Source organism: Cyclopterus lumpus, chromosome 14 (assembly GCF_009769545.1).
Source record: "Cyclopterus lumpus isolate fCycLum1 chromosome 14, fCycLum1.pri, whole genome shotgun sequence".
In the NCBI taxonomy this organism is placed as follows: Eukaryota; Metazoa; Chordata; class Actinopteri; order Perciformes; family Cyclopteridae; genus Cyclopterus; species Cyclopterus lumpus.
The window spans coordinates 3077215-3089532 of NC_046979.1; the positions used below are offsets into that span (position 1 = coordinate 3077215).

At 45.8% G+C, this 12318-nt stretch overlaps 2 protein-coding genes across 2 annotated transcripts in view; one reads left to right on the top strand and one right to left on the bottom strand.

Moving 5' to 3' along the window:
- Positions 1–262: 262 nt before the first annotated feature.
- rbm41 (RNA binding motif protein 41) lies at positions 263–5931 on the bottom strand. The gene is made up of 8 exons (XM_034551133.1): positions 5831–5931; positions 5267–5400; positions 3258–3374; positions 2384–2576; positions 2034–2238; positions 1430–1845; positions 639–786; positions 263–517 (listed from the first exon to the last, which is right to left on the bottom strand). Exons 2-8 carry the CDS (start codon positions 5383–5385, stop codon positions 387–389), a joined length of 1329 nt encoding a protein of 442 aa, XP_034407024.1. The 5' UTR covers positions 5386–5400; positions 5831–5931; the 3' UTR covers positions 263–386.
- Positions 5932–6337: 406 nt separating this feature from the next.
- The window catches only part of klf8 (Kruppel-like factor 8), a 46040-nt gene continuing 40059 nt past the window's right edge, over positions 6338–12318 (top strand). The window contains exon 1 of the mRNA XM_034551132.1: positions 6338–6744. Within this exon, the coding sequence (XP_034407023.1) occupies positions 6718–6744 (27 nt within the window). The 5' untranslated portion in view covers positions 6338–6717. The remainder of the gene's footprint in view (positions 6745–12318) is intronic.

Consider the following 12318-nt stretch of genomic DNA (forward strand, 5'->3'; position numbering starts at 1 on the left):
TCTGGAGATTAATTATATAGATATTTATTTACCTGTAAAATATAAACCTGAACTTGTTTAATAGGTAGAAACAAGATGTCACAGTAAGTATTTGTATTAATGCCCTTTTGGCATCAAAACTGTGACTTTATATTTATCGTCTGCATTTGTTTTTCTTTTTTTAAATGTCATTAGTATGACTTACATAATAATATAAATATACATAATACATAAATACTGTATTAACAAGATAGGAGTAAACAAATAAATAATTACTGCAAAGCTCGCAACAAAACATTTTATTAAAAAGCACCACTTTTTCATCCAGAAAAATTTAAATAAATATATAAAATCGCAGCCATCTCAACTCTGGAGGATCCACGTTGGGATGAAATGTTTAATTTCTTTTATTTCCTCTCCTCCTCCGTCTGTTTCTCTTCCTCTTCCCGACGCTCACGGCCAAACTCCACCACCAAAGGTTTCCCTAGCAACCGGTATCCATGGATCAACTGCAAGGCTCTCTGGGACGTTTCAGCATCTGCCGACAGGAAAACAAAAACAAACACGCCCGGTGATCCAGAGTGCAATGCATCATGGGAAAAGAACACGGCTTCCCGCGGTGTATTTGTACCCGCGTGTCTGCCCCTCCCCTCTCTCACCTGGCAGAGTGATGAAGGCCTGACCCTTCATCCTGCCGGTCAGCAGGCGGTAAAGCACCGGCGGCCCGTTCTCCCGCTCGAACCTGGAGAACAGCGCCACCAGCTGGGCCGCGGAGGCCTGCGCGCTCAGGTTCTTCACGCACAGAACCTGCAGGCGAGACGCAGGGAAAACTAAACACCACGCTGTCAAGTCTCTGCACATGCTCAGTGGATGTGACGTGGGGGGGGGACGGGACATTTATGAGTCCTTAATTGCAGATCTTAATGGTTATAAATGACGGTTATAATAGTTAAAGTTAGTCGGAGGAACTTTGAACTGGTCCTGAATCAGTCTCAGTTTAATCCTGATCCTCTAAGACCCCCATCAGACGGACGGCAGAACCAGAACCAGGACCTAAGCGGGTCCAGACTGTCAAGACACCTGCTGTCAGTAAAATGAGGTTCTTTACAACACGAGGCAGTGGTGCTCAATCTGTCCACATGGGGGCGCCAGAATCAACACACCATAAATGTTTATTGTGGTAACTTCAGTTTCAAACTGCTGTGTGTATATGTGCATGTGTGTGTGTGTGTGTGTGTGTGTCTCTAATGTTGTTCCTCTGGTTGAACTGGTGAAAAAGAAGTGCCACGCGTTGTGACCTGACGCTGTGTGTCGTGCATGGAAATACCAGAATATAGACGGAATGTAAAATTATAACGTTGCATTGTATATTTTTAGATTTCCACCATCATTTCTTTTTTTTTTTAATATCTAACCTGATTTTGACTGAGAACCAACATTGCTAATGTACCTTGGAGGGGATTCCCGGCTGGTAGCTCCTGAACCTCGGGATGCTCTGGATCCCCTCTTCCGATTCGCGGTTCCGCCGGATGTCTTCGTCCGAGATCGTCTCGATCGCCCCTCTGACGGTCAGCGGCCCCCCCGACGCCGCCCCGCGCAGACTGCCGATTGGCCGGCTTATACTCACGTGTGTGGGAGCGGCCGGCGGCGGCGGGCCCGACCCGTCTTGAGCGAGCTGCCGTTCTGAAATGGACTCCGACTGTGGTTGGGGGTCAGAGGCTCCTCCCGATTGGTTGTCGTCTGTCCGCGAGTGCTGCGATTGGTCGGCCGCGGCTGGTTTTCTCTCCTTGCGGAGAACGTCCCGGTAGAGGGAGTCCATCGGATCGGAGGACGGCGCCCCCTCCTGGCTCTCCGGGTTATCTTCGTCTGCGAGCGACAACAACACAACGCAGGTTTTGGACAACTTTTCATGCATCCTCCTGTTTTCATATTTTACTACTTCACCCGCTCCCAAACCTTTTTTTAAGAGCACCTGAGCTAAAAAAAACCTGTGAACTTTTGGAACGCTGCAGCGTGTCAACAGTGAATAAAATGGAGGAGAAATGAATCTTTACCTCGGTGGTAAAGCGCGGTGAGGAATCCCAGGCGGTCCGTTCCCTGGAAAAGCGCCCGTTCGATCTCCATCTCGCGGCGTGACAGCGGCTGGCTGGCGGCGAAGCGCTGCGGGCGGGACAGGAGCTCGTCCCGGGCTTCAATCTTGTCTCGGATCACCTGCAGGCGCTGCTGCTTCGCACCTGGAGCCGCGCACACACCGTGGGACTGAGTGGGCACAAAGGCAGGGGTCAGACGGTATGTATGTATGCATGTGTGTATATATATATATATATATATATATATATATATATATATATATATATATATATATATATACATCATTGTTTACTCTCTCCAGCTGTGTTTTTACCTTCTCCGGCACGTCTCTGCTCCGCCACAGCAGGATCTCCGTCTCCGTCAGACCGAGCTCCCGCAAGCTGGCCAGGTCCGTCTCCCCGTCCTGCAGGGCCCGGAACTCGGAGAGGCTCCTCACGCCGGCCGCCTGCGCCCCAAACGGCCGATAGAGCGCCGCCGGGGCGAAGCACTTCCTCTTGGCGACACATCTGTGGGGACGGTTCGGAGTTGAGACTTTCTGTGCTCGGAAACCTCTTTTCAGAAATCCTAAATGTTGTTCTGAAATCGGTAATTTACTGATGGGATACGTAGCCCGGGGGGGGTTTTGTGTGGAAGAGAATCCTCCAGGCTGTGCGTAACGAGCGTTTGATGGACGCCTTTCCTCCGAAGCACCGCACAGTAACAATTTAATTTGTTGTTATATAAAGCAGTGAGAGCTTTGGGAATAAAGCTGCAGGCGCTGCTTACTCTCCCCACTCTTCTACACCGCTTATTGTTCCTTTACGGTCACGCGGTGACGGTAACTCCATCTCGTGAAAGGTGAACCATTATTGGCTCCGTCGAGAGACCCACACATTTCAAGAGAGGATATTTTGCTTGTTAGCAGTAGGGGATTTTTATTTTATTTTCCAGACTGTTTTGACACATTGGTGCCAATGTACTGATAACATTCGGCAAAAGAAATTGCATTGTGGGACATTTTTTGTATCCAAAATGTGTCCCAAGCCCAGGAAAGAAAAACCACAATGAACGATACAGTGAATCCGTACAGGGAACAAAATGTTTCCACAGTTTATTACCGAGGAAAAGCCAATGGAGGTTTGGCTTTGAACTTTCTAGACAAACAAAAACCAACAAACAACCGTCTTCTGGCGGTCAGTCGCGCTCACCGCTCGATGTCGACGCCGGTCTGGAGCTGCTGCAGCAGGAGGCCGTGCAGCTGCCGCTGGCCCTCCGTCTCCTGCTCCTCCAGCAGCGGGCCGTCCTCACAGGATCGCCGGCTCACCCTGACCGAGAGAGGCACATCGGGTCAGACACATCGGGTCAGACACATCGGGTCAGACACATCGGGTCAGGCACATCGGGTCAGGCACATCGGGTCAGGCACATGGGGTCAAACACATCAAGTCAAACACATCGGGTCAGACACATCGGGTCAGGCACATCGGGTCAGGCACATCGGGTCAAACACATCGGGTCAGGCACATCGGGTCAGGCACATGGGGTCAAACACATCGTGTCAAACACATCGGGTCAGGCACATCGGGTCAGACACATCAGGTCAAACACATCGGGTCAGGCACATCGGGTCAGGCACATCGGGTCATACACATCGGGTCAGACACATCAGGTCAAACACATTGGGTCAAACACATCGGGTCAAACACATCGGGTCAAACACATCGGGTCAAACACATCGGGTCAGGCACATCGGGTCAAACACATCGGGTCAAACACATTGGGTCAAACACATCGGGTCAAACACATCGGGTCAGGCACATTGGGTCAAACACATCGGGTCAAACACATCGGGTCAAACACATCGGGTCAGGCACATTGGGTCAAACACATCGGGTCAGGCACATCGGGTCAAACACATCGGGTCAGGCACATCGGGTCAAAAACATGGGGTCAAACACATCGGGTCAAACACATCGGGTCAGGCACATCGGGTCAAACACATCGGGTCAAGCACATTGGGTCAAACACATCGGGTCAGGCACATCGGGTCAAACACATTGGGTCAAACACATCGGGTCAGGCACATCGGGTCAGGCACATCGGGTCAAACACATCGGGTCAGGCACATCGGGTCAGGCACATCGGGTCAAACACATCGGGTCAAACACATCGGGTCAGGCACATCGGGTCAGGCACATCGGGTCAAACACATCGGGTCAGGCACATCGGGTCAAACACATCGGGTCAGGCACATCGGGTCAAACACATCGGGTCAGGCACATCGGGTCAAACACATCGGGTCAGGCACATCGGGTCAAACACATCGGGTCAAACACATCGGGTCATACACATCGGGTCAAACACATCGGGTCAAACACATCGGGTCAAACACATCGGGTCAGGCACATCGGGTCAGACACATCGGGACAACGTCCACCGTCGTGCTGCCTTCAGGGAACAGCAACGACGGTATTCCGCCCTTTTGATGGACGGGTACAGGGACGGACAGCAGAATCAGGGCTGCCCCTCACAAGTATTTGCATTTCCGATTCATCTGCAGAGAACTTTTCGCAATAAATATATAAAGTGTTTTGTTTATGAAATAGAGAAATTGTGAAAATGTCCCTCTTAATTGAACGAAGCGCCTCCTCTCTTCAGATTAATAGCGAAAGACACAAAATATATTTTAGTTTAAAATCAGGAAACAAACTAAGTAAAAACAGACAAATTATCAAAATAGTAGCTTATTGATTTTCCTTTTTTTTTTAATGAAACAATAAAGGACTGAAGAATATATAAATGTGTTTAAATCACGTTTTTTTACACTTTGGTTGGGCAGTAACGTTTATAACGATATAAATATATCACATGCTACAAAATAAAAAAGCTTCATCCACCTCTGCTTATGTCTGAGGGGAATTAAAGAAAAAAAAGTGTAAACTAAAAAACGTGCATTACGGGCGATGCGCTTCTATTGTCACACTTTGAGTGTTTTATTTATTAATAAACGGGTATATGAGATGAACCGGGACCCAACTGGACGCCGCTAGCCCGCAGATAAACATCGTTATACGACCTAAAAACGGTTAAAAAGTCCCGTTTAGAGACTCGTAAATTAAAACCAGCGAATAAAACACAGAGGAGCGACGTTAAAAATACATAAAACTATTATAAATGTACTAGAACAAGACGTTGATAACTGACGGGATCTGTTTACCTCCGCATGCTTCCGCCTTCCGCTTCACACTTCACGGACTTCCGGTATTGAGGGTTCATGGGAAATGTAGTGAAACCACTTCCGCCCCCCCCCTCTCGTCCCCCTGAACCATGAGACATGTGTCATGGTTCCACCTGAGGAACAATAATGCAGCAGATTAGATTTTGAAGCGGTTTGAGGTTTAAAAAAAAATAAAAATAAAAGCACGTTTATTGTAGTTAAAAGAAATAAAATAATAATGTATGTTAACCTGGTTGTGTGTGTTTCTTTTCAACTGTTTGGCTGAATATTGCGCTCTCTCTCTCTCTCTCTCTCTCATTCATATATATATATATATATATATATATATATATATATATATATATACACACATATATGAATATATATATTCATATATATACACATATGTATTAATATATATATACACATATGTATTTAGATATATATATACACATATCTATTTTTATATATATATATATATATCCCCATTAGACCTCTGCTGCATGTGTTTTTCCATGTTGTGAAATATCTGATAAAGAATAAAAACCTTTCCATGCACCACACCTTGCTTTATGACGTGGGGTGTGGTTACGAGCCTGCGTCTCTCATCGGCCTTTCCCTTCTTATAAATATCGGAGCTGGCTGCGCGCGCGGTGTCATATCTAACGTAATGCTGCAAAGCCTTACTGGATGTATACTCCCCACCCTCCCCACCCAGCATGGAGTGTCCTCAATTAGCCTGCTGGCTGACGTCAGTAAGGTGACATGGGTGCTTCTGCGCGGCCGTCTCCGAGCAGTAAGCCGCTGCAACACGGCATGAATAGATGGCTGCGCGCGGATGTTTTTTTGCGTGCAATTTAAATACACCCCCCCCGCCCCCCCCCCCCCATGCAATGTAAAGCGCGCCGCTTCTCCTCGCGCGCGGTCGCCCCGGTATGGCTGCGCTCCGCTCCTCTCTCTCTGCAGGGCTGCGCAGCTCCTGACTGACAGAGAGATGAGGGGTGGGGACGCAGGGTGGGGTCACAAGCAGGGAGAGGCGGAGGAGGAAAAGGCAGAGAGAGAGAGCCCAGCCCTTGAATACACGGCAACAACACTGCCGTCAGAGAGAGAGAGACGGAGAGAGAAGGAGACACACACACACACACAGAGAGAGAGAGACTGGCTGCTTGTTGGGGGGAGCAAAGGGAGCCTTCGACGCTGCGGATATGAACTGAAAAAGAAACACTGGAAGAGGCACGGACCGTGTTTCCTACATCCCCCCCTCCGACAATTCTCCTGTAAAAAAGGTGGAGAGCTAGCCTCCCCCACCCCCCGGCCCCCAAAACAAAACCCTCCTCTCTCTCCCCTCCACCAGTTCGTATTGAGATAGAGCTACCCACCCCAAAAAAGCCCGGACCGAACCCCCCCTCCTGCTCCTGCTGCTCCACCCCTCCACCGCTCCGGCAACCGAGATGCACACGGAGACCCGTAACAAGAAAGTAAGTGCACGTTATATTGACTTTGCCCTGGTCAATGAAATAACTAAAATAAAATACATATATCTGTGTGGACGACCTGCCTGCTGCACGCGAGCAGAGTTGTCAGCTCAACATGTGCCAAATGCGAATGTCAGTGCGCGTGGAACAGTTACATTGTATCCTTGGAGACGGGCAGTTCATTTCGGCAATTAAGGGGGGGTGGGAGGGGGAGTTTTGCAACATTGTTGCATTATAAGAAACATGTCATGTCCACTGTCAATACGGAAACCTCTCTATGTGCGCGTGCGTGTGCGCGCGCGCGCGAGGTTAGTTCAGGTTCAATTTGCAATGCTCTGTGATCCCTGAGAGGCAGGAAAGGAAACGGAAGGCATAGAGCTGCAGCTTGTAGGACACCATCTTAGCTTTTAAAGGGCCAGCAGCCCCTTTTTAAAAAAAAAAAATTAAAACACACAGAGAGAGAGAGAGACATAGACAGAGACAGAGAGAGAGACAGAGAGAGCCCTGGGAAGCCGCCAGGTGCACTGCCTCGAGCCACGCTGCGCGGGGCGGCCTGCTGCTGCCGACGTGCGCCTTTTTTAAGCGGAGCATTTGTTTTCCACCTGCGACGCGTTTGTCGTGTCGGTGAAGCTAATGTTCAAAAGGTGAATCTAATCTCGGACTGTTGTGGGACACAGTGTCTCCAGATCTGTTTATTTCATGTGTTGTTGTTGTTGTTGTTGTTGTTTTGTTATGAGAAGATGCTGACAAAGTTACAGTTTGGTATACGCAGATTTTAAGTTGTCATAAAGAGGTGACCTTCGACCTGGTGTGTGTGTGTGTGTGTGTGTGTGTGTGTGTGTGTGTGTGTGTGTGTGTGTGTGTGTGTGTGTGTGTGTGTGTGTGTGTGTGTGTGTGTGTGTGTGTGTGTGTGTGTGTGTGTGTGTGTGTGTGTGTGTGTGTGTGTGTGTGTGTGTGTGTGTGTGTGTGTGTGTGTGTGTGTGTGTGTGTGTGTGTGTGTGTGTGTGTGTGTGTGTGTGTGTGTGTGTGTGTGTGTGTGTGTGTGTGTGTGTGTGTGTGTGTGTGTGTGTGTGTGTGTGTGTGTGTGGTCATGCACGAGACCACATACTGCAGTATACAATTGTTGCATTGTCTAATCTTCACTCTACAAGTTCTGCAGCTGACAATTATTTTAATTATATTATTTATTCATGTATTGGTTGTGTGTGTTTTTAAAAAAAATATTTTTTATAATTGATTCTTTTAAAATAATATATTGTTTGAAAATAGTCAAATAAAATGCCCACCACATCTCTTCAAATGGATTGTTTTGTACAACCAACAGTAACCAAACCCCACACCCCCCTTTTTTTTGAGAAGCTGGAAATATTTATTTAACATTATAAAACATACTTTTGCTTTATTAATTAATTGTTTTGTTTTAGACGTACAATCCACTGCAGCAAATTTGAACTTTTTAGCCGGCAAACATTTTTATGAAGTTGCAGGTGATAGAGTAATAACAAGTGGTGGTGTTTATGTAGGCCGGTGTCACCATGATTTCATTTTCGGCAACCAAAAGCGTATGTCTGGTTGCCTGGCAACCGCTTTTAAAAGTTACCGTTGAACCCGGGGATAACTCAGAAAGTTAGCATTGATCGCTAACGTTACAGGCGATTAACGCTGGCTCTGAACTTGGATGGCTAGCTATGCTAACGTAGACATAGCTTACAATTTCTTCACAGCGTTTCATTTCCTCCTCTCTTTAGTGTCACCTTTAGTTCTCCCCCCCCCCCCCCCCCCCCCCCCCACCATACATAATACTCATAATTAGGTTATGGACCAATTGCACCAATAGTCGTCCTTTTTTTCAATATTATAAAGTCACTTCCTCTTGACTGTTGCTTCTTCACGTGGATGCATTTAATTTTAATTAAATGTGTGTATCCACCACCAATAAGGATCCTAATTAACTTCCCATTTGACATTATTTTTTTATCCCGAGTGTCTCAAAAACTAATATATTGGATTTGATGATTTTTTATTTCACAAGCCATGCCGTGATACCGGGTGGGGCTGAATAAATCCACGTTTTAAAAAGCCAGAGAGTCAAAGCAACAGGAATAAAAATATGAAGGCGTGAAGAGGCAGAGCATCGCACGTCAAAGTGTGTTTTATAAATCTAAATCTAAAGCTTCCCCTCGTGCCGCGCACGTCCACATGTTGTGTCTGCATGTGTTTTTCTTGTAAAGTGGAGGTCGGACTTATGTTCTGTATCGGGGCCCTTTTTTCTTCTTTGCTCTTGGATCCGTCACGTTGTGAGGTACGTCAATTTGCAGGGAGAATGTCTTGTTTCTATTTAAAAGAAATAAAATATATATATTTATTTATTTTGCTGGCGGCTGCTTGTTTGTGTCGGCGTTCTCTCGCTCCGCTCGGGGTCCTATCGGGTCTAATTATCCTCGGTTCCATCCCCAGACTGCCGGCACTGCGACATCTTCTTCTTTTTGAAGTTGAAAGACTTTCTATGATTTTATTTATTTTTTATTTTTTATATTCCAAAACAAGCCACAAACATAAAACGCATCACTTCCTTCTGTGGCGGAGACATTTTTTCTTCTTTCTTCTTCTTTCTCCCAACTCTTTCGCAGCGCTTTCATGAACTATAATGAGAGCAGAGAAATACATTTTGAATAATGGCACACCAGACAATAAATCTGTGTAATGTTGTACAAATAGCAGCAGATCAGACGAGTAGGACGGACCTCACAGCAGCGGGTTTAATTGTTTTTCTAATTGAGACGTTCTCAAAGCTCTTTTTTCCTGTGTGTGTGTGTGTGTGTGTGTGTGTGTGTGTGTGTGTGTGTGTGTGTGTGTGTGTGTGTGTGTGTGTGTGTGTGTGTGTGTGTGTGTGTGTGTGTGTGTGTGTGTGTGTGTGTGTGTGTGTGTGTGTGTGTGTGTGTGTGTGTGTGTGTGTGTGTGTGTGTGTGTGTGTGTGTGTGTGTGTGTGTGTGTGTGTGTGTGTGTGTGTGTGTGTGTGTGTGTGTGTGTGTGTGTGTGTGTGTGAGCGCGCTGATGCATCACATAGGCAATTATTAACTATGCTGAACAAAGTTTGATCGAACAACTGAGATAGTGGATGTTGTGTCTCCCAGGTGGTAACATCCTGTTCTGCCAAGTGACGTCAACACTGAAGTGTCTTAAAGCTGCATTCTCTCTCCTGACCACCAGGGGGCGACTCCTCTGGTTGTATAGAAGTCTATATAAATGACTCTACTTCTCTTGATGTATTCCCTCAGTAAACATTGTAAACATTAGTTTTTGGTCTCAATCTCTAGTTTCAAGTCTTCTTCAATACAGCGTGATGTTCATTTAGTAAATTATGGTCATTTAGAGTCAAACAGACCATAAAGCAGGAGATGCTTCAGGGCGGGGCCACAAGGTGATTGACAGGCCACTAAGACAGGCGGTGAGTTGTCCACTTTGGATGCCGATGGCCAATAAAAAGGCTTCAAAACGTCAGTCCACAAACTACGTCTACTTCTTATATACAGTCTGTGGGTCAAAGGTCACTGCTGCTGCACAATATATTGTCTGTGTTCGTGCAGACAGAGAAAGAAAGGAGAAGTTCCACAAGTAGGAGAGATGGAAGAGAAGAAGTAGAAGAGATGTGAAGGATAAATATAAGTGGTGTGAAATTTAATTTATTTTGTTCAAGCAGATGATTCATTCTGCTCGAACGAACCAAATTAAATATTTTTGTTAATTCGGCTTTTCTTTTTCCACCGTTTCCTCTTTTAGGTCCCCCTTGAAGGCCAAATCTTTTAGCACTTATTTTTGGTTTCCGTTGCCATCGTTACAACAACAGATTGGACAGATTTTTTACAATTAAAAACAGGCAAAAATGCGGATGAAATAATTGCTCTTTTTCAGCGTGAGAGCAGCAACAGAGAGCTGCTGATGAATCCAGTAGTGTAATTGTAATTTAATGTGACATAAGTTTATGGTCTCAATCTCTAGTTTCAAGTCTTCTTCAACCATAAAGCAGGGTGTGCTCTAGGGCGGGCCTACAAGGTGATTGACAGGTCTCTAACAGAGACGTATAAAGTGTCTCTACACACACATATATATATATATATATATATATATATATATATATGTGTGTGTGTGTGATACGAGACTAGCCTTTTGGCCATTACGATAAACATACGGTCCCCAGAGGTTGAGAAAATACTAATTTGTCAAGTATTTACTTCACACTTTTTATTTTACCGTGATTTCATATGCCGAGACTATTTTTTGTATCAAATGAACAGAACGCGTGTTGCAGTACATCGTGAGAACGGACGATTATCGGGATAAAATGTGTGGTTTTAATCCTGACCGGGAGTGGGCCAGACTCCAGATGTTGCCAGTTCCCCCCCCCCCCCTTTAAAATATATATATATATATATATATACTGTGTATAAAGAAAATCCGATTGACTCTCCTGGTTGTCTTGAGCTTCATGAAATGGTGTCTTAACAATCCCTCCTCGCCCTCCCGTGAACACCCAGAACGTGTTCCAGTCCCACAGCCGCTGACTTTACGTTGAAACTTTCACGTCATCGGCCTTTTAGCCGTCTACGTTTTTTGGAAAACCGACTTGATGAGACTTGTGGAAGGGAACCATTAGTCACCTGCCCTCCTTTTGTTGTTACTGTTGTTGTTACTGTTGCACGGCAATGCAGGAAACCTGTTCCCTCTCTCCTCTGACCTCGTCTTCCACGCCAACACCTTTTACCACCGTCAGCTGCCACGGCGCAACCCTCCTCCTCCTCCTCCTCCTCCTCCTCCTCCTCCTCCTCAGCTCATTGCCACGCCGCCATCGTCACACTTCCTCCCTTCGGCTCGGCCCTCTTCAGTCCCGGAGGTGCAGTTAACGGCAGAAACTGTTTTTAGGACTCCGACTTGAAGTTGAAACATTCGATTAAAAAGACTTTGAACAATTAGCCCGAACGCAACATCCACGTTCGCTTATTCGTCCCCTCGGGTGGTTTCGCTTGAACTTATTTCAATCGGCGCTTTTCAAACGTCGCAGCGTCCCTGAATGCGTCACCGAGGGTCCTGCTGAAGCCAGTAAGCGGCAAAGTGTCGACTGATGGATCAATCTATATTATATTTTTTTTTATTCAGTCTCTTTTTGTTCCATTTTGCTTATAATGAATGAGAAATAATAGATCAATGTCCGTCTACATTTTATTTTGTTTGCTGGTGTATATTTACTACTTATGAATATTAAATATGAGTTGACAACAGAGTCACGGACTTAAAAACTTGCGATATTCGCAAAGTTGCTGCGTTCCAGCTGAAAACAAAGAAAACCTTTTTTAAGAGAGAGAAAATTCAGAAGTGGTCCATCGATGAGCATCGTCTTAAGTTCTGCATGCATACTACAGCTTCCACCACGCATTTAAATTAGTATGACTTTCAACTCATTTGAGACACACGGTCCTGCAGAACCAGAAGTTTAAACGGAACCGGTTCGTTTTGGGCAGAAGAGAGAACATACGGAAAGTCCACAAAAATATGGACGTTTATGAAGTCATTTAAACAGAT

Bases quoted from the DNA above. Each gene is read 5' to 3' on its own strand.
- rbm41 (XM_034551133.1), bottom strand. From the start codon at position 5,385: ATGTCTCATGGTTCAGGGGGACGAGAGGGGGGGGGCGGAAGTGGTTTC. The intron at 2,239-2,383 runs GTAAAAACACAG...GTGCCCACTCAG, and splicing joins GCAGAGACGTGCCGGAGAAG to TCCCACGGTGTGTGCGCGGC. The intron at 1,846-2,033 runs GTAAAGATTCAT...TGTCGCTCGCAG, and splicing joins CACCGCGCTTTACCACCGAG to ACGAAGATAACCCGGAGAGC.